The sequence below is a fragment of the Rutidosis leptorrhynchoides genome, chromosome 1 (genome assembly GCF_046630445.1).
Source record: "Rutidosis leptorrhynchoides isolate AG116_Rl617_1_P2 chromosome 1, CSIRO_AGI_Rlap_v1, whole genome shotgun sequence".
In the NCBI taxonomy this organism is placed as follows: domain Eukaryota; kingdom Viridiplantae; phylum Streptophyta; class Magnoliopsida; order Asterales; family Asteraceae; genus Rutidosis; species Rutidosis leptorrhynchoides.
In genome coordinates, this window is record NC_092333.1 from 237,015,479 (window position 1) to 237,037,894 (window position 22,416).

The 22,416-nt window shown below is 31.1% G+C and overlaps 2 protein-coding genes across 2 annotated transcripts; one reads left to right on the plus strand and one right to left on the minus strand.

The window, feature by feature from the left end:
- The first annotated feature begins 6,296 nt into the window (after positions 1–6,296).
- On the plus strand, positions 6,297–9,295 carry LOC139868711 (probable aldo-keto reductase 2). The gene is made up of 5 exons (XM_071857050.1): positions 6,297–6,544; positions 7,797–8,003; positions 8,103–8,275; positions 8,366–8,468; positions 8,699–9,295. Exons 1-5 carry the CDS (start codon positions 6,326–6,328, stop codon positions 9,032–9,034), a joined length of 1,038 nt encoding a protein of 345 aa, XP_071713151.1. The 5' UTR covers positions 6,297–6,325; the 3' UTR covers positions 9,035–9,295.
- Positions 9,296–10,706: 1,411 nt separating this feature from the next.
- LOC139868719 (MACPF domain-containing protein At1g14780-like) lies at positions 10,707–14,802 on the minus strand. Its single transcript, XM_071857056.1, has 7 exons — positions 14,425–14,802; positions 13,752–13,990; positions 12,848–13,049; positions 12,687–12,764; positions 12,168–12,351; positions 11,891–12,057; positions 10,707–11,453 (listed from the first exon to the last, which is right to left on the minus strand). Exons 1-7 carry the CDS (start codon positions 14,680–14,682, stop codon positions 10,728–10,730), a joined length of 1,854 nt encoding a protein of 617 aa, XP_071713157.1. The 5' UTR covers positions 14,683–14,802; the 3' UTR covers positions 10,707–10,727.
- Positions 14,803–22,416: the final 7,614 nt, after the last annotated feature.

The window sequence follows — 22,416 nt, forward strand, 5'->3', positions numbered from 1 at the left end:
GTGCGGTCAGTTTAATTCTCTCGATTGAAGTATTTCCAAGAATCATGAAAAGACTTGAACGTGGATTATAATTGTCGAGGTACAAATGAGGTTTAAGATGAAATCAAGTGGCAAACTTGAAGAATTGTTTTAGTTTCATATGTTATAATCAATATTTTAATCCATTTTAATTGTCCAAAGTTAGCAGTCCAATAGTCCAATTGTCCAATAGTCCAATATATTCATATATAATTTAGTATATAATATTCGAATTAATTAATACGTATCGTGACCCGTGTATCGGTATCAGTATTGATCACAACTCAAACCATATATATATTTTGGAATCAACTCCAACCCTGTATAGCCAACTCCCACATTCACATATAGAGTGTCTATGGTTGTTCCGAAATATATGTACAGATGGGTCGATATGATAGGTCGAAACCTTGTACACATGTCCCGTTATTTAAAGTGCGTAAAATAAATAAATATATAACATGACCCGTGTACAATGTATTGTCTCAGAATTAATCCGACGTATTGTGTACATGTGTCCCGATTTAAAGTGCGTAAAAGTAAATAACAGAAATAAAATTGCAATAATTAAATTGCGATAGAATGTAATACAGAATTATCAGTTAGCTGGGAACAGTTAGCTAGGAACAGTTAGCGTGGAATCTTATCAATATTTCAATTAGTTAATCCGTTTGTTTCTAACAAATTTTATTTTGTCCAATGTTTTCTTCATTATGCCACTTGTTGGATTCTGATAGATCAAAATCCAAATATGAAATTGAATGAAAATGGTTATTTTTCGGTGAACGGATACGTATATCGGTGGTTGTATGTAGGATAGCAAATGACCGTTGAATCAGATTCGAAGGATGTACGGTGTAACTCATTAATGTGAAATCTAAATATTCCTCGGGTGCTACCTACCCGTTAAAATATTTTCATCATTAATAGTTTGTACGAAAGAATTTTTAGTTACAATCTTTATGAAAATATACTTGCATATATATTTTCTTCAGATGTAATTATGAATTTAATAAGTCAATCGGATATTAAACTCATTTGATTTATCGTTATTACTAGATTACATGATCTCTAAAACATTAGAGATTACATAATCGTCATGTCAAGCGAAGATAATTGAGGTAGAACGATACATAAAGCGAAGATAATCGATGTAGAACGATATGTAGAACGAAGATCATACTCGAAGTTCAGATGGTGATATTGAGGAGTGTGAGGTTGGTATTCGAGGTACAGATTGTGATGTTGAGGTTTACGACGCGGTTGTGGTTGGAGGTGATAAGGGTACTGTTGGCATTGATGATGGTGGTGCTGATTATGCTACCGGTGCTGCTGCTGGTGTTTGTAACCTTCGCACCATGTTCTCCAAAGCCGTTACGCGAGCGCGAAGTTCGTTAACTTCTGCTAGTACACCGGGATGATTGGCGGTTGGAGTGAGCGAATGAACAAGATTCGAATATGGGAAAGTATATAATCGTGACGAGATACTCTAGAGATGAGAGAGAAAATGGTTTCTCGAACAGGTTCGCCGGTAAGTGCTTCAGGTTCATCGCTAAGAGGACAATTTGGTGGATGGAAGGGATCTTCAATGTGAAATGATTTTCGGATATCGGATGATATTCTAACTATATAGAATATCTATATATATATAGTCCTAAAGATTTCGTAGACTACAGAGGAATTTACGGCATATGTCAGGCAAGTCTACATATGCGCTAAGATATGAATTATCAGCTACGCTAAGATATAAATTTTGTCTATACACTATCAATGCAGTAAATGCAGTAAGACGTGTCTAGACTTATGAATGATAAGCAGATGATTTCCGACTAGAAATGATAAGCAAAACTTTTGACACACAAATACGGTCGAAGTCCAGACTCACTAATGCATCCTAACGACTATCGGTTAGGCACACTAATGCAAGACATAGTTCGCTAAGACCACCGTTCTGATACCAACTGAAAGGACCGCAACTAATCCATCCGGACGAAGTCTTCAACAGTTGGTCCCATTGCGATGATCGACTCCAAATAATATCTTTAATATGAGTTAATGCACAGCGGAAGACTTAATTCGTACCTGAGAATAACATGCTTTAAAACGTCAACATAAAGTTGGTGAGATATATAGGTTTGATGCTAGCAGTGTAATAACTATGGAGCACAAGATTTCATATATTTTAACATAGTACACTCGCAAGTGTATGAAAAGCATTCTAAGTTTGTTGAGCACCTGGTAACCAAACTTTACAAGTATAAAACAGCACATATTCCCTTTATATATAATCGCACTACACCGTACCAAGTGTAGCCACCTAAACGAAGTACTGTAAAACCGTTGAAAACTGGTCGTCCAGCCCGGTTGGGGATGTCAGCCCGATAGATCTATCAACAGGATTCACGTTTACACTGGCCCATGTAATTAATAGTTACCAAGTTATAGGGAGATATGCAGTGGTACAACTCAACGTAGAACGTAATTTTTGTCACTTGTGTCTATAACGTAAATCATTTATAAAAGTAGCGCATGTATTCTCAGCCCAAAAATATTTAGAGTTTAAAAGGGGACTATATACTCACCTAATGTATTTTGTAGTAAAAATACATATAACATCATTGAATAAGTGTAAGGTTGGCCTCGGATTCACGAACCTATATCATGTATATGTATATATTAACACATATAATTGACATCGAACAATTTTACATATATATAGTGATTTACTTGTTATTTGAATCATGGTTTTATTAATGACTTAATTATTTGTGATAGTATATAATTAAATGTGGTATTAATATAATGATAGTATATGTAATAAATATATTTTTGATATACAAAATATATATTCGTTATAGTATAATAATAATAATAATAATAACAATAGTTATAATAATAATACTTTTTTTTTAAATGTTAATTTTTAATAATAATAATAGTATTAATAATGTTAATAATATTAATGTTGATAATAAAATAATGATAATTCTTAATACTACTAGTAGTAAAAATAATAATATTTTTAGTAATAATGATACTATACTATTTCTAGATATGATAATAATAATGATAATAATAATAAAAAAAATATTAATAAAAGTTATAATAATAATAATTCTATTAATGATAATAACAATAATAATAATACTTAATTTAATAATTTTAATGATAATAATAATAATAATAATAATAATAATAATAATAATAATAATAATAATAATAATAATAATAATAACAATAATTATAAAAATAAAATAACATATTATACCCTTTAAATTCTTTAAGTAAAAAGATTTGCTGCGGACGGGACTCGAACCCGCAACCACCCGCTCACCCACTAGCACACAAACCATCCAAGCTGTTCGGTTTTTCTATTTTTATAACCCAGACTTTATTTACTTAACCCGTAATTTCGTGTCCTACCTTCTTCTTCTACATAATCCAATTGACCAGAGGATCAATAATCATCATAATCGTTTAAACATTCTGTTTTAAGACTTACAATTTAACTAAAATCATCGGTTATGGGTTATAAAGATTGAAAAATAAAAATAAAAAAAAAATTAAAGTAACACCAGCAGCGTTCGTGACCATCATGAACTCGAATGGCGATTTTAAAATTTGGACACTTTTAGATTATAATCACAACATGAAATAGCTCATAAATCATTCATAGAAACTTTCTAAATCCTCCATTTAACTTGAATCATAACAGTTAATCCGAATTCATTCATTGAAGAATTGTTTGACTTTTTAAATTGAAGCTTTGACTCCAAAATTCGGAATAAATTTGTGAAATTAACAACTGAAAACTTTCAGATAGTTTGAGTAAAAGATTTATAACATAACTGCATTCATTGATTTTGAAATGGAATTCGTATTTGAGTTTTTGAAAAATTTCTCAAGAACAGAGAAATATGAATTGGTTTTGTTCTTTTATTCTGTTAAAATAAAGTTACACTTAATAATTGATATTCGAAAAACTGGTTCCATAAATACAAAAGATCGATTGCTTTATAATAGATATTGTCGACAGATTTACTCATCCAGTACACAAAAAAAAATAAAAAAAAATAAAAGTGAAAGTGACTGCAACCTAATTTTGGATATATCTGTTATAGGATTCATTCGTATACAGGTTCAAAACTCAAATTCATTTACAGTTTGACAATGATATAAAACACGTATTTTTTTATTTTTATTTATAAATATATTGTATTTATATTTATATTATATACCGTATTTATTTATTTATTTAACTGTATTTTTGTATCTATCTATATATCCAATCTGTATATGTATTCCTATATGTATATATCTGTTTATATATATGTTTATATATATATATATATATATATATATATATATATATATATATATATATATATATATATATATAATTCATAAATTTCGATATTGATAATGTTATTATTAATCAAATATTAATACTAGTAAATAATTAATAAAATTATTGATAATAATATCGAAATACCAATAATAATACTAATAGTTATATTAGTAATAATAATAATAATAATAATATCAAAATAGATAACAATCATAATACAAATATGGTAATACTAGTAAAAAAAATAATACTAATCCTATTAATGATACTAATAATAATATTAATAATAATATAACAAATTACATGTAAAAATTTTAAAGTTATAATCTTTTAGTGATACTAATACTATGATAATATTTCATGTAATAATTAATATAACAACTATAAATAAACTTGTAATTACATTTAATATATTAATTTTTACAATTAATATATTTTATATTATATGATAACATTTATTTAATATTTATATGTTTTATATATATATATACAAATACTTATTAATATAAATCATATATATATTTATATATTTATTTACACACAATCGTTCGTGAATCGTCAGGCTTGGTCAAAGGGTAACTGATTATCCGAATATAGATTTCAAACTTTCTAAACTCAATATTACAGATTTTGCTTATCGTGTCGGAAACATATAAAGGTTAAGGTTTAAATTTGATCGGAAATTTCCGGGTCATTACAAATGTGCCCCTCTTTTAATAAGTAGGGAGATTTAAGTGGTATATGATGTGGATACGACAATATAATTAGTGGAATTGTATTCGTGTTGAAGATAAAGAGAATTTTTTTTTTTTACCGGAAAAAACGAAAACATTATAATTACGGAAAACGTTTTCGAATCGAAAACGTCTTCGACAAATGAAACAACGAGACCGATAAGGCTCTAACCTAGAAAGCGGCAAACTTACAAACTATGGATACCAAGCCACATCTTGACCAAACCGAAATACAAAACGGATAATAAACAACGCATACAATAAACTAACAATGACACCAAACTCAAAAACGAAAGAGACAATAGAAAGCGTGATGCCGAGAACACGAGCTCAAATGTCTTTGATGAACACGCCAAATTCTTCCATCTCGGCGCCTTGAACCAATTTTTTCTTCCTCTTTTTGTGATTTTTATTTTTTAGCGACGTACTAGGAATCTCCCGAGGATTAATATGAGAAACATTAGCTGGTTCGCACTCCTCGACCATTCATATCGTCAAAAGCCGCGAGCGCATCCTTGGATATTTTACCATTCCTGTTTACCAATGATCCACCATTTTTAGCTTCAAACCACCCAAAAATAAATTTTGGATAGCTTCTCTGTAATCCATATTGTCAATGTTATCTTTAAGCTTATAAGAGTCAGATGTGGACGCTTCCTTCGGCTTCTTTCTTGACCTCAAATTGACTTCACCAATTAGACATCTTACAACGTTCCTATTCAAGACGTACGGAGATTTATAAAAAGATTTATGAAGAGAAATATTTAAAGATGGAGGAAGTAATAAATTTAATGCCAACAAGAAAAATAGGATCACAAGGTTTGCAAGTATCAGCAATTGGATTAGGATGTTTAAGTTTGACTCCAACCTTTTCTAATCTGAACAACAAATGATTCAACTCCTACACATATTATACTTCTATTAAATATTAAATATTTATCAATATATAGATAGTTTAAATATTATATGTATATAGCTTAAGCCATCAAACCAATTGCAAAAAAAAACCTAAAGATTTTATTTGACTATTCCACACTAGACAATAGATACTGGAATTTAATGAAGAAAATTAAATTAAATTATACGGAGTATTTGCATGCGTAAGTGCATACGTAAGTAAAATGAAACTGGGTTCTATACTTCAATATAAATGAACACTTGTTTTTCTACATGAAAATTATTTGGTGTTCATTTAAGATTGAGATTGAAAATAACAATAATAAGAATGGGGGAAGTAATTGAAATGCCAACAAGAAAGATTGGATCACAAGGTTTAAAAGTATCAGCAATTGGATTGGGATGTATGAGTATGTCCCAACCCAACAACAACAAATCTCAACAACAAATGATCCAACTTCTACACACCGCCATTGACTCCGGTGTTACGTTTCTTGATACGTCCGATGTCTACGCCTCTCATGCCAACGAACTCCTTATCGGCCAGGTCTGACACACATTTAAATTAATTTGCTTTTCTTATTATTTGCTTATCATGAGCTAATGTGGATCTTGAACTGTATATATTTGTGGATTAATTCGTGATGGTAGGTGGGCAAGTTGCCTTTCATAAAAAATAACGCGGTTCAAATGTTCATTGAGGCTGCCCTCTTTACATATGAACCCGAAGGTTCTGTTATCAAACAATACATACCCAACTAGTGTGCCAAAGTGTTGTCTAGTTACCTGATTATGTACTTTGTACAATCACAGTCATATAGTTGTTAGTGATTTTAGTGTCATTTAGCCATTATTTTAGTTAATTGGGATTTACTTGAAAGGAAGAGTTAGTTAGTTAAACTTAAAACGGGCTTGGAGATAATGAAGTACATGCCCGTAAGAGTTGATTAGACATTATCGCAGAAATTGCGGGGTCAAGGATCAGCGCCCCTTGCGGGGTCCAATGGGCAACGCCCCTGCCCGAAAATTTTTGGGTATACTGAAAAATTGAATCCCAATGAATTTTCCCGCCAAATGTTACAACTTTCCGTGTAACAGATTTTCCCGCCAAAACGAAAGGTTGCATTCTTTCATTACACCATTCCGTTGCACCTTTTCAAGTTGCAAACATATTTCCTAACAATACCTGCAAGATCCTTAAATGAGAAAGTGTTGGCAAGTGGTCGAAAATCGATATTTATTATTGTGTTACTCGAACACATATATCCCTTTGGAAATAGGGTATATAATAGATCATTTGAATTGGTTCCTATATCAGTTCCTGAATTTTATGGTTCACAAAATCTTAACTAGGATAAACTAATTTCTAGGCAAGATCACAAATCCTAATATGAATAATTATTTATGTTTCTGAATGTGTGTTTATGAAAGCAAAACTAAGATATAAAATGAATTCATAATTCAGTTAATTTTGGCAGTTAAAATGAAAGGTGTGGTAAAATCAGTTGACTGCAACCTTTTAAGAGACAGGTATGGTAAAAAAACCATTTGGGCCGATCTCCACCCCTAGACCAAGCAAGAGGGCATTGCCCCTTGACCCCGCTAATTCTGCGACAATATCAAATTAACTCTTACGGGGTGAATTCCATGCTCTCTAAACCCGTTCTTCACTATAACTTGATAACCTTGCTCTCAAGTAAATTACATCTGATTATAATAATTGTTAGATGACACAAAAATCACCGATATTTCCGGCACTAGTTAATAGCATGGATCAAATTTATGTGTTGATCATACAGGCTCTAAAAGGAGTGAGGAGAGACAAGGTTCAATTAGCTACAAAGTTTGGAATCAAGGCTGTCTCACCAGAAACAGGGTTGATTGTGAATGGTGATCCTGCATACGTAAAGGAAGCTTGTGAAGGTAGCTTGAAGCGGTTAGGAGTTGATTGCATTGATCTCTATTACGTTCATCGTATTGATACAACCATCCCTATTGAAATCACGGTTTCTCGTTTTTCCTACCTCCATAAACACTGCAATATCTTTATAATCACATAGTAACATTAATCGATTTGTTAGTTTAATTGAATGTTATGTTAGTAGATGGGAGCATTAAAGGAATTAGTTGAAGAAGGAAAGGTGAAATATGTAGGTTTGTCAGAAGCATCACCAGAAACAATTAAAAGGGCTCATGCTGTTCATCCGATAACTGCTATTCAGCTTGAATGGTCATTGTGGACAAGAGATGTTGAAGAAGAAATTATTCCTACTTGCAGGTAATTTTAATCTCCCAATATCAATCAGTTTGTTCTTACAAAAAAGTCAACATTTGGACTTCAACCTTGTACTTCAAAATTTTGTTTCAGGGAACTTGGTATAGGGATTGTTCCATTTTCGCCTCTAGGAAAAGGGTTCTTCTCTGCTGGTCCAAATCTGACCAAAAACCTTCCCGACAGTGACCTTCGAAAGGTTAGTAGACTCACAATTACATTTCAATTTTCGAAGAGTAAGATTCAGTAATCTAAATTTTGACACTTATGTTTCCAAAAAAAGCTTAGGCAGACAGTGTTTTAAGCTAACCAGCTTGTGAGGCTGACCCAACACAAAATTTACATGTTTCGACCAGTTAACCAAACTGCGCAGTCTTTCCAATGTGCTCCCTTATTCGCGATTGATTGTACGTTTTGTCTTTTTTGCAGCATGTACCGAGGCTTCAAGGTGAGAACTTGAAGCAGAACACACTTTTGTTCGAAAGGGTAACCGAAATGGCAAAAAAGAAAGGTTGCACGACATCACAACTAGCGTTAGCGTGGGTGCTACACCAAGGTGATGATGTGTCGCCTATACCTGGTACGACCAAGATAGAGAACTTCAAGGAAAACATTGGTGCAATAACAGTAATATTGAGTAAAGAAGACATGGATGAGCTTGAAGAAATTGCATCATTGGTGAAGGGTGATAGATATCCAGATGCAATAATGCAATTTACTTGGAAGCATTCTAATACTCCCCCATTATCAACATGGAAAGCCTAATAATCACCAATTCATAATAACTACAGGCTAAAAGCTTCTGAATTGTACTTTCAGAAAATTATACATTTAATTTGATGGCAATTATGTAGGCCAGAAGAAATTTTATGGTTTTTCGGGTTGTTAGGGAGGCTCGTTTATAGGTAGTTTCGTTTATATAGTTGCTTTCAAGGTGCGAGCTTCCCCGTTTCTCCCGTCCTATTTTGTACTGAGAGCGTTTTTCTTTTGAAAACGACTAAGTTTCTATATGAGTATTCGTTTTTTCGCCAAAAAAAAAAAAAAAAAAAAAAAAAAAAAAAAAAAAAAAAAAAAAAAAAAAAGAGATTTATGGTCATGAGTTGTACCTTTTGAGTCATAGTATTACAATAGGAGTTGAGATTAGTGGTACATACATGAGCTCTTTAAAATGTATTTTACAGAATAAAATGACCTAAAAATAAATACATCAATAAAATGAATGTACTTATACAATGCTGCTTTAATTTAATAGTCATGAGCTGATGTACCTTTAAGTCATGGTGGAACTTAGTACATTTCGATTTGGATTTAGATTTGAATTCAAGTAGAATTGAAGTAAATTACCATCTTGTTATTATGATCATTCATAACCCAATGAAGTGCCCTATAACACAAGATACCAGATCTACTAACAAACCTCAAGTCCTTAACACATGAAACAGGGTAATTCACTCATTCAATTTCAAACTAAAGACATGAAACAGGGTAATCCATTCATTCGATTGAAACTAAACACATGAAAAAAAAGTTATGATTGACCATACAAAGCCCTAATACAACCTTGTAATCGTCCCTATATGAACCAAAACACCAACACCACCAATTGTTCACTTTAATTATTTTTGGAAGTTGCAGTTTTTTGCGCTTTTCTAGTTGAAGGACCGCTATGAATATTTCGGTTCAGTAGCACGGCCCCATCATAAATGCTATGAATATTCCGGTTCAATTTTTTGCCACGTTATTGTTAGTGTTTTCTTTTACCGCCTTTTATTTAATCCCAGACAAGCTCTGTTAATGAGCAATTTCTGTAGAGAAAGTAATTACCTTTTCAGTCCTTCAGAAAATCATATTTACATAGTTGATTCTATCTTTTAGTTTAGGGAAGTGATACTCACACACCAGTTTTTAATCCATACACACTTTTTAGCATAAAACTTACAATTATGTCTTTAAATTTATCTTGAGACTTGAACACTTTTTAGCATAAAACTTACAATTATGTCTTTAAATTTATCTTGAGACTTGAACTCTGTTATTGTAAGTATCATCATATAATAGTCAATTAGGTGTGTATGAATCAATATTGAGTGTGTGAGTATAATCTCCTTTTAGTTTAAGCCAACTCAGGGCCAATGGCCCTTTGGTAATATTCTCCCTTTTTAACTTTTGTTAAACAACGTTTTCATTACTCCGTAAATATACATACATGTGGTTGTATGTTTTGCTAATTATTTACACCATACACATCAAACATCCATGATATCGTGTCATTTGCTTGTTCTAGCTCAAATAGACTTTTGATACCCAATATTACCACATTTGCACTTTCTTTTCTTAGTAAGTCCCTACATTTGCACTTAGTGTTTTAGCTCTAACTAAAGACTTATAATTTATAACCACTCATTATACAAAATACTAAAAGGGCACCTCAACACACTGAAAAAGATACAAAATCGCATTATGATTCGGGTGCAAAATCTAATAAAGCAAACTTAACATGTAACCCAATTTTACCACCATCCATTACTAGCCTACCCGCAGTCACCAACCAATGACCCGGTGAGTCATGTGGCCCCCGAACAACCTCGTCCGTGTCTACATATTTACGTAGCTTTGTAGACCGGACCGGTACTGGTGGGCAGTCAGGAAACACACCTGAGTTAAGGGTTGCAACCTGCTGTTTCTGTGTATTAGCAACCGAACGTTGGGTGAAGCTAAAAGCCGAGCTTATATTAGTATAAAGGCTCGACTTGCGAGCTACTGCTGGTGCACCAGCCCATTCGGTTTTACGGATGGTACACTTGGGAATGTAGGTGAAGAGTAACCGAAGGTGTAGTATGGTTTTAGGCCATTTTCCCTTGCTGATAAGCTGGGCCCCGGTTACAATAAAGACTCCACAGCCTGATGGTTGTTGGTTAAGCCAGTTAGGGTCGTGTTTGACTATGGATGTACATACGTTTGAATATCGTTTCCATCTGACTGGTTCGAGATACTGAGTGCTAGAATGGTATTCGTCAGAGCCTTGCCATAAAGATGATTTGCGGGTTACGGTGGAATTTGAGATTGTGTGTGATATGGTATCAGGAAGACTTGAGAGATGTTGTACGTGCATTGCTAATCGGTTGCTTTTTTTCCCTTCCAAAAATAAACGTAGGCCAATCACCGGTTTATCATCACTTAATACCTGAGAAGATAGGGACACAGTTCAGTTTAATTGGTTTGTGATTAAAAAACTTGGAACTTTTTGTGATAAAAAACAGTCAATTCGTAATTAGGGAGTAAACGAGTTAAGCTACTCGTGAGTTACTCGAGTCGTTAAAAGCTCAATTTGAGTTCTAGCCGAGCTCGAGCATACCGTATACTTCTATACCTATAATAATGTATTTTCAATAATATAGCATCCTGTTACATAATATAAAGTATTTTTCATATGTTATTAGTTATTAATTATTAATCAGTATCATTTAAACCTAGTTATATATCCACAAAATACTTAAAATCATCAAGCTTTACACATACGGCTCGAGCAGAGCTCAAGCTCGGCTCGTTTACGCACCTAAACAAGCAACCTTTTGTGAAAATATGATGAGGTGGAATTATAATGAAAACACATATGCATACCTGGGTTGTACTGACATAGATCTTGGGGCCCAAGAAACTAAATTGAAGCCGAGGGCACGAGGTTTTTCTTTGTTGATGCCTAAGAGGTAACTCACAAAATATAGGTGCCCATAGTGTAGGAACTTGAAATTCCAAGAAACATTGCAAATCTTCAAGAGCCGGCTTATCTGCACAGTTCACATGAAAAATTGCTTAAACATATATACATTCATCAGCTGTATGAAAATACCAAAAAAGAGTTATTCAAAGTGAGACATTGATTGTTAAAATTACTTACAGCGTAAATATAAGTTGATTGCGTGGCTAAGGTATCCACTTCCCGGGATTCCGTTAAGAAGAGAAGTTATTGGTACAAATTTGAAAAGCATAGCATCAGGATTAGTACCCACCGTCTGAAGCCAATTTGAATGACTCTCGGAAAATACATCCCCGCCTCTTTTACACTCAATAACGGTAAGGCCCTGTTCCAATATAGATGGAATATATCAAAAGTCCATACTTGATGAGCGATTTGGGTAACGGGTCAAAAATGACAATACTTTTCTGTATCAAGACGGGTTGGGTTGAACCGGAACACTTCTAAGATTTGGAAGATTTTATGCATTAAAAAAACAATTAGCAACTATAATCATGTTTGACCAGTTCAACCCGTTTCCAGTTGTGCTCAAAATTTTAATCCATTTGAGCCGTTATAATAAAACATAACTTGGATCAACCTATTCTTAAGTAAATGGATCGAAATTTCCACTTCTATTATATCTGTCTGCAAAAATATTTGATGTATTTTGCAACTTACATCCTTACTTGATGTTTCTGTAATGTTAGTGAATTGCATGGTATGTGGCTGCAACATACGGGTGAAGACATCCGGAACCTAGAAAAGAACCGAAAATCATTAACTGATAATCTATTTGTTCGAGAAGTAAAAACTATCAAGTCATAAAAAAAAGTAATTACCTTTTGTTTGCTGTCTCTTGCTTTTCTCTCTAACAAAGACGGACTCCTATTATCTGAAAACAGACTATCTCCAAGATCATCCAAATATCCTTTAAGTTCTCTTGGAGAAATAGTAGAGGATGATTTTTGTTTAACGCAAATTAAATCTTGACCTCCGACAGCCATTCCCACGATAATGTGTGTTCCGTATGTCTGAATGAACCTGCCATATAACGTATCTGATTAGTAAAAGTTGCAAAGTTCGTAATTTGGGCAGATTGGATAACAAGTCAAAACAAGCAACTTAAACAACAAAATAGGGCACACCGCCAGACATGTTTTGTCCATTTTCAAATTGTTATAAATTGATGTATTCTACTTGATTACAAATGTTATGTAAGCATGTGTAACCACTTTAGCCCGTTTTGCTTGCTCGGCCCATTTGACCCGTTTTATACGTTAAACTATTTTTCCTACATTTGACCCATTATGAAATAAAAGATAACCCAAATTGACTTGTTTTCATAAAATGCGGTAAATTACTACTCAAGAGCATCCCTAGGGTATGTTTGGCAAAATTAGCTGGTAGTCGGTAGCTTTTAGCTTTTAGCTAACAGCTTTTAGCAGATAGTTGGTAGCTGATAGATTTATATATATATATATATATATTTAGGTGTTTGGCATGGCAGCTGGAACTGTTAAAATAAAGAATAAAATGAGAAAAAGCTAGGAGTTTTTTCTCAAAGACTTGTTCTATTAGCTTTTAGCTTTTTCCCTCCCTCAAAAAGCATTAAACTCTTGTAATCAAATGGAACTTTTTACTTGATAGGAGCTTTTTCATAAAAGCTAGAAGCTAAAAGCTCCAAAAAGCTCTAAAAAGCTTGTTGCCGGACATGCCCCTAGTCTACAATAAACGGATACTTACCGAGCTAGTAACAACGGATTCCAATAAGTTGGAACAGACTTCTTGACGCTTTCTTGGAGTACCGGTGGAGATGCTATTAGGTGCAAATAATACAGAGATATAAAGTAACCGTCAAATGCAAGATATTTGGCATCAGCACTATCATTTAACCAAGATCCGCTTAGATCAAATAGTGCATTGAAGTACCCTGATGGTACTTTTCCTTGTATTGATGATCTCTGATTAAGTAATTCTGACATCTAAAAGACATATATAAACAATAAACCAAGAAATATTTATCAGCAGTAAGTAGTACATTACCAGCATTCAACACAAACGAAAACTGGTGAGAAAAACACATTCATTGATCAAAATACAAAGATTACTACAGTCTAAAAAAGGTATAACATTACTTTCTCGTAAACAAAATTATCACGAGTAACTATTAATTCATAAATCTGTATTTGTGATCAGCAGCTTCTACTCTTTTCTATAGAATAATTACAGCACATACATAAAGATAACTTTTGGTGCTGACGCGGGTGCCACTTCATCAAATAACAGTTTCACATCATCATACCAATCATTGCTCTGTTATTTTCAGTAATATAACAGGTACAAGTAATATGGTAAACACACCATAGAGATGATCATATAATCATATAATAAAAGTAATAATAATTATTGAATCTACCTTATGAAACTCCAAAACATCGGATTTAAACCGAATACGATCTCCTTTATCGCACCGAATATCCTCCGAAACACCCGAAATAACCTTACCAGTTCCAGGAATCACAATGTCTCTCTTTCTGGATTCATCAATTTCCACCAACCGTTCACCATTCGGACATCTTTTCGCAAACTTTAACCGAAAATCACTAGCAACATCAAACCCTAACCCTAACGATTCTAGAGCCATATCCTCCATAGGTTTGTTACACCAATCCATCACAATTCAATTCAATTCAATTCAACTTAATGAAATTCAATTTAATATATTGAAATTAGTGGAGTAACTGGCGGTGGAAGTAATGATTATGGAGGTAATTGATGAAATTAAAATCAACAATGGTAGGGTTTGAAATAGGAAATTAGGAAAAGTTGGTAAATTGTAGGTGTCATATTTTATGTGGGTTTGACTAAGTGGACGTTATGGTCATTGCGCGGCTTTTTTTTATTTTTTTTTATTTTTTTTTATTTACGAGTTTTTCGCAATCACTGCCTACCGAACTTTACCGGCGACGCCGTTACTTTACGGCAACAATAATAAAATGATACAGTATATATCATATATTACTCCGTATTATTTATTTATGAATTTTAGTAACTTTACCAACCATAACACATAATTATAATTGATCGACTTTACGATAACAATTATATAAATGTACAATGAAATTTTTCATGTTAATGATAGCTTTAAGAACTCTTCATTAAGAAATTCTTTATTTATCATATATTTGGTTTAATTATTAAATGATTAAGGGCAAGAGTCACAAGGTTTACGGAGCTGTATTAAACAATTTCTTTGATCATAACATTATATTTCGACAAGTGGTGTTTTTTCCTTCCTTTCAGTGTCGGTGTGATGTTAGTTGCTTTGTTTTTTTCGTTATCTGATGGTTCCGTTTTGCTTAGTTCTTATCTGGTTGTTGTTGTCTTTGTTTTTTTAGTAGGCTGGTTTGTAATTTAGTTTAGTTGTGATGTTCGATCGTGTTTGTTGGCCCGTTTGATTAGATCGATTTTGTACGTGGCTGATTGTTCACTTGTAAGTCATGTTTTGGTCTTCACCTTTGCGGTGAAGATTTTCGATAATAAAGGTTTCTTATTTTTTCTTAAGAAAAAAAATTGTTAATTATATAAGTTAATAAAAATGGAGTAAAAGTTACCTAGTACTCATTCTGTTTCATATTTATTATCCACTATTTTTTTGCTTGCACCAAATTAATTATACATATCTAGAAATAGATAATAGACAAGAATAATATACTGTAGTAAAATTATGCATATAGAATAAAAAAGTAGACAAAGTAAGAGGTAAAGTGAACAGTTAATAAAAATACATGTAACAAATCAATTTTTTTTTATTGCGTAATTTTTATTGGTAGCGTAATAATATTCGAGGGAGTAACTATTATCAAGGTGAATACAAATAAAACGGATAGCGAATGTATGTTTAGCGAAACTAGCTGATAGCTGGAGCTGAAAGTTGGAAGCTAGAAGCTGATAGCTGAAAGCTGATAGCTGTTACCTATTAGCTGTTAGCTGATAGTTGAAGCTTTTTAGTTATATTTATGTGTTTGGCAAAGTAGTTGGAGTAGTTAAAAAAAAAAAAAAACATATTTGTTTACAATTATCATTTAAATTTACCATTAGTATTTGAACACATATATACAAATATATTTGTTTACAAATTTACATTTAATACACCGGTCGATTTAATTCCATTGTCTGTTCTGTATTTATTTTCGCATGTGTTAGATTTAATTATTTATATATATATATATATATATATATATATATATGAATAAAAACATAAAAAGAAAAGAATATAAGTAAAAATTAATGAGTAAAACTAAAAAAAACAAAATGTAGAGTTTGATAGTATGCTTGTGTTTTGGTACATGGATAATAAAATTAAAACAGAGAGAGTATTATATGTAAACAAATGAATATATAATATATATATATATATATATATATATATATATATATATATATATATATATATATATATATATATATATATATATATATATATAATAACGAAAAGTTATCAATGATTTGACCAAATAATTTAAGGAGTAAATTATTATCTTGTTTCTTGCAGAAAGTCTAAGGTAATTCTAATTAAATATGTAAAAGTTATCAATATTTGAAAATATAGGTTGTTTAAGTGAATAGTTTATAGTTTAATGTTTTTTAAATATTTTAAATTATTATTAAAAAGAACTAGCTTAAGGCCCACGATTTCGCGGGCATTTTTTTATGGACGTTATGGATAGTGTGATGGTTTAAGTAAAGTAGCTTAAAATATAATGACATATTGATAATGAAATGTAAGTTTTTAAACATAGATAACCATCATCAAAGACCATTAGGTCTTATGGAAACAATTAACATGAAGCACACATTTGTCTTTTTAAACGGGCCATTAGAAGCCTAACAACATTAAAAAGGATAAACGGAACAATAAAGCTTAACATAAAACGATAAACATAGCAACATCGGTTCGTGTAACATGGTGTGATCGATTGTGAAATATTTTTACAAGTTAAGAGACGTGATGATGCAGCCATGTCGATTGTCAATCTGTTAACTGTAGCTTAGTCAGCCTCCTGGAAAAATGTATTACTACGTATTTAATAAAGCCTGTGCTACGCTGAAACTCACCATACATTGCATCTAGGACAGAGGTGAACTAAAAAAATGTTAAAGCTTGCAATTTTAAATTAGTACTACGCTTACTTTTTGAAAAAAATAAAATAATAAATAGTGTTACGCTTGCGGTGACATTTGATGATATAATAAACTTATTTATTTTTAGTGAATTAAGTAGAACTTTTGAGAATGGACTTTATATAAGATACCTACGGGACAAGAATCCCATCTTCTGCCAATAACAACAGCCAAAAAACTCTTCGTAGTATACATGACAAACATGTTCTATAACTTTACTAATAATAAGCAATGCATCTTAGATAACCATTTGTGTTCTAAAATTGTAATGGTCCAGTTATAGTAAAAGTAAGCGGTGTAAGTTCACCAGGATAAAATTCTGTCATATTAGTTTCTGGAAATTGCCTATAGTAACATAGTATAAACCTTATTTTTTCCTAAACAATCAAGTGCGATAAATAATTCAGAAGCAGGATGAGAAATAAGCTTCCTTCACTTTTGCATAAGAAAACAGGAATAACAGTCATCTAAATATGATGGGTTCCAAGAATCACACATTCAATTTCCGTAATCATGTCCAGAAGACCATTTGTTGTATCAGGAGAAGTCTCCATTTATGTACGCATCAGCAAGACCTAAACAGCTTGGGTAACAATCTGCAAAGCATGAGAAACTGTGAATTGACAAACTTACATGAATTTTGCAAGTGAAACCTAAATGTGCGTGCAGACCATTGACCTTCCAGTAAACAACCCATTAAGAGTCGAGTTCGAATGTTTGTTTCAAACTAACTAAACACTAAATAGCGGATAATGCTTACGAATATAGATAAGAAATTAGGAATTAATAATTACGAATTAATACATACCATCAATGGAGAGGCTCACATCTACAGTAGGATTAATGACTTCTTTATACCCTTTAAACTATTGCAAGTTCGTAACCATATTATAAACATTAGTTAGTTATAGAAGTCAAAAAGATACAAAAAGTTGTTGTGGTTGAATTCATCTCTAGTGATTTTTGACCCTACGTTGAATTTATCAAATGTTAAAGTCTCCCAAACAGCCACTTTAGAGAAATATGAATCTGACCTGACTCAAACTAACCCATTTATTGTAGAAAAAAGTCATTAGAATCCATTAGAAACCATAAAAAGCACATGGTAAAAACTTTAGTATTGGTAAAACTATGATCTTATTCGAACCCAAAAGTGACTCTCCACCCCCTTGGTTATCCATTAAACCTCTCATAAGAATTTATGCATTGCGATTTCAGTCAAATTTGGTCAAACTCTTAATTTCTTATTGATCAGGAGCTGAAAAAGGCTGAATGAAGTTATCATCAAAGTACTGCTACTAAAGTATCATTATAGTAATGCTAAAAAGGATGAGAAATTTATAATGAAATCAAACAGTTATAAGCATTCAAACTGTTTATATATCTATTTCTATTTATAGTTATTCAATTCAACGTAAGAGTAAATACTAACCGTAAAGAGCGACTAAAGATGTTGCAAAACTTCCTTCCTTGTAGACGACGTTTTTTGTTGAGTTGCGAAGTTGTTGATCCTTATTTAAGATAAGTACCTTCAGCTCGTACGTCGCATGATAGTTTAAAAAAATAAAATTTATTTATGATACCGAATGAGTAGTATTGTTAAAATAAGATAATCGAGAAGTAAAAAAAAGTTATGATTACAAATAAAATAAGTATTACGAAGTAGTAAAAATAAGCCAAACATAGAAATAAATAAAAAATACACTAGACTAAGATCACTGGAAAATGTGATAAGCTAAAACGTTGAAAAGTTTCTAGTTTCATGCACACTTGGTGTGACAACCCGGAAATTTCCAACCAAATTTAAACTTTAATCTTTATATGTTTCCGACACGATAAGCAATATTTGTTAAGTTAAATTGCAAGAATTTTAAACTATGTTCATACATTCATTCAACCTCGACCAAGTTCCAACGATTCACGAACCATTAAACGAATATGATTATATATGTATATGTGTATATATATTATAACTTGAAATGTAAACAAAATATTAGATTAAATACTTTATATGATTGTATCTGTTTCAAAATGTTTATCAATGGAATTAGAAGATAAGATCAAATGATTGAATTATCAGATATATTGAATTATGATTACAAGTCTCTGTTGAAAGGCCCACGTTGATTTGAGAAATCTTTCCATTTTAACAATATTCGGAAAATGGTAAAGTGATTTATAAATAAGAACAAATTGTCAATCATTGAGAACTAGACAAAGGATAGTGGAAGATTGAATCTCATAAAGACTCGATTGATCTATTTAGTTTCAAACGTACAAAAACGTTTTCAGTTTAAAAAGAACTTTATTATTAAAACGTATATAACTTTTATAAATATCTAGAACCACTTTTGACAACTCATTACTTAACTAGTATGATAAAGATAACGATATTTATATTTTATTTTATTAAATATATATAACGATTTAAATTAATATTATATATATTTATACGCGTATTATACGTACATAGTTTTATACTTTTACTATACTTAAACTTTACCTTTACTTTATTTTTACTTTACTTTAACTTTAATAATTCACTTTAATAATTCATACTTTAATAATTCACTTTAATAATTCATACTTTAATAATTCACTTTAATAATTCATACTTTAATAATTCACTTTAATAATTCATACTTTAATAATTCACTTTAATAATTCAAAAATCTATTATAAATAGAATTCAATAGGTTTCATTATTTCATAGAAACTTGAAAATATTTTTCTCTAAACTCTCTCAATCGATTTATATATATATATTTACTCCGTATTATTTCAAGATATTATTAGTATACATAAAATATTACGACGGAGTGCTGTCTGAGTGATTTCGAAATTGTTTTTCGAGTAGGATAGGATTAAGGAAATTATGGGTTATAGCTATGGAGGTGATTGAGTATGGTTCATGGGTATGCTCGTGAGGTCAATATAGTGTTTATCATTTCCGTTGCGTCTACGTACCTTTCCTGCAATATTGAATCTCAATATTGATACGTGAGTACTCATAATTTAACTTTTACATACTAATAGTGTATCCCTGACTAGTGCTCGAGTATTTAGGATTATGCATGCTTGTACTTTTGATATTGCCCTTAGACAGGTTAGGTTGAATATTGAATTAGTTACACTTGCGGTTGAGATAAGGTATAAGATATGCATGTCCTTGGAAAGCTAGCGAAAAATTAAGGACTTTTCCTTTAGATATTGAATGGTTTCGATGAACGGATTAGAAGTTATAATCAATTGAATTTTCGATATTTTTATTAAAAATGATTATTATTATCGTCGTTTTTATCGTCGTTCTAGTTTTATCTTATTATTATCATTATTATTATCTTTATCAATAAAAGGGATTTATCATTAAAAATTGTTATTTTTTTTATTATTACTATCGTTATTATCGTTAAAGTTATAATTAGTATTATTATTATCCAATTATTATTATTATTATTATTATTATTATTATTATTATTAGTATTATTATTATTATTATTATCATTATTAATATATATATCATTATTTAAAAATGGTTATTGTTATTGTTATTATTATTATTACTATATTATCATTAAGATAATTATTAGTATTATCGTTAATAATGTTATAGTAACCATCATTATTAATATTAGTGTAATTAAAACAAATATTTGTAACACCTAATTATTTTGATTACTATTATTATCATTATTATGAACACGGTATAAAAGACGATTAAAAGCTATTAAACGAAACGATTAGGAAATAATGAGTAAGAGTATCATGATGAAATTAAAATATTATAATTATTATTACAAAATAATACAACTTTTACTTACTATCAGTGTTGTAAAAGTCGTCCGACTTGACCGACGCGTCGTTTTTTTTGGTTCTCCGTCCCGTTTTTCTGAAAACGACTCAAAAGACGGTCAGAGCTAAAAGTTCACTCAAAGTCTGTCAAAGATGGTTAAAAACGGTCAAAGTCAGTCAAATTTTCGTCAAGATCGGATATATTTTAAAATTAGGGTTTGTTTTCATATTTTGGGCCGCTCTTTTCTCTGTGTCCTTACTGATTATGTACTCGGTAACATTAATTGAGTTTAAAGTTTGATTGATTTTAAATTCAAGTTCTTATTTAAGAAATTTATGGTACATAATCAACTATTTTACATATATATAAATATATATTTAAGAAATTATTAATAAAGTCAACGTTGGTCAACGACCGACGCGTCCCCGACGCGTCCCCCGACTCGGCCGACGCGTCCTTTTTAGGTCTCGACCGATGCGTCCCCGAATCGCGACTTTTACAACCTTGCTTACTATCATTATAGATATTATTTTATCAAATAAATATGTGATACAAACATATTTTACTACGTGTAATAACTTACTTTAATAATACCTATCATATTATCTTTATGATATTAAATGAACCCTATAAATTTTATTACTTAATATATATAAAAGTATATTATATTATATAAATTTAATATAAAATTTTATTTATTAATAAATAAATTATATTATTTACTCTAATAAATCTTTTAAAAATATTTAAAAATATAAAACGACGATATTTAAACTATATATTAATCATGTATAGATTTTTGGAAATTATTTTGAGTCAAATTTACTTTTGTTGACTTTTACATATTAGTCTCGAGCATTAGGATTGTGGTACACTATGACTTGACCTAATTTGTTAGACAAATATTGACCAACACATAATTATATATAATTAATTTAGGTTCGTGAATCCGAGGCCAACCTTGCACTTGTTCAATGACGTTATATGTATTTTTACTACGAAATACAGTATGGTGAGTTTCATTTGCCTTTTTACCCTTTATATTTTTGGGACTGAGAATACATGCGCTTTTATAAATGTTTGACGAAATAGACACAAGTAATTGAAACTACGTTCTATGGTTGAATTATCGAAATCGAATATGCCCCTTTTTATTAAAGTCTGGTAATCTAAGAATTAGGGAACAGACACCCTAATTGACGCGAATCCTAAAGATAGATCTATTGGGCCTAACATGTAGTGACCCGAACTTTTCCATATTTATATATATTAATTGAGATTGATATTTACATGATTAAATGTTTCCAACATGTTAAGCAATCAAACTTGTTAAGACTTGATTAATTGAAATATGTTTCATATAGACAATTGACCACCCAAGTTGACCGGTGATTCACGAACGTTAAGACTTGTAAAAACTATATGATGACA

What these genes read in the sequence shown, in the direction of transcription:
- LOC139868711 (XM_071857050.1), top strand. Translation starts at nt 6,326, where the DNA reads ATGGGGGAAGTAATTGAAATGCCAACAAGAAAGATTGGATCACAAGGT. An exon ending in CCATCCCTATTGAAATCACG is followed by an intron (nt 8,004 to 8,102) that starts GTTTCTCGTTTT and finishes TTATGTTAGTAG; the next exon opens with ATGGGAGCATTAAAGGAATT. An exon ending in CCGACAGTGACCTTCGAAAG is followed by an intron (nt 8,469 to 8,698) that starts GTTAGTAGACTC and finishes TCTTTTTTGCAG; the next exon opens with CATGTACCGAGGCTTCAAGG.
- LOC139868719 (XM_071857056.1), bottom strand. Translation starts at nt 14,682, where the DNA reads ATGGATTGGTGTAACAAACCTATGGAGGATATGGCTCTAGAATCGTTA. An exon ending in CAGAAACATCAAGTAAGGAT is followed by an intron (nt 12,352 to 12,686) that starts GTAAGTTGCAAA and finishes ATATTGGAACAG; the next exon opens with GGCCTTACCGTTATTGAGTG. An exon ending in TCTATGTCAGTACAACCCAG is followed by an intron (nt 11,454 to 11,890) that starts GTATGCATATGT and finishes CTATCTTCTCAG; the next exon opens with GTATTAAGTGATGATAAACC.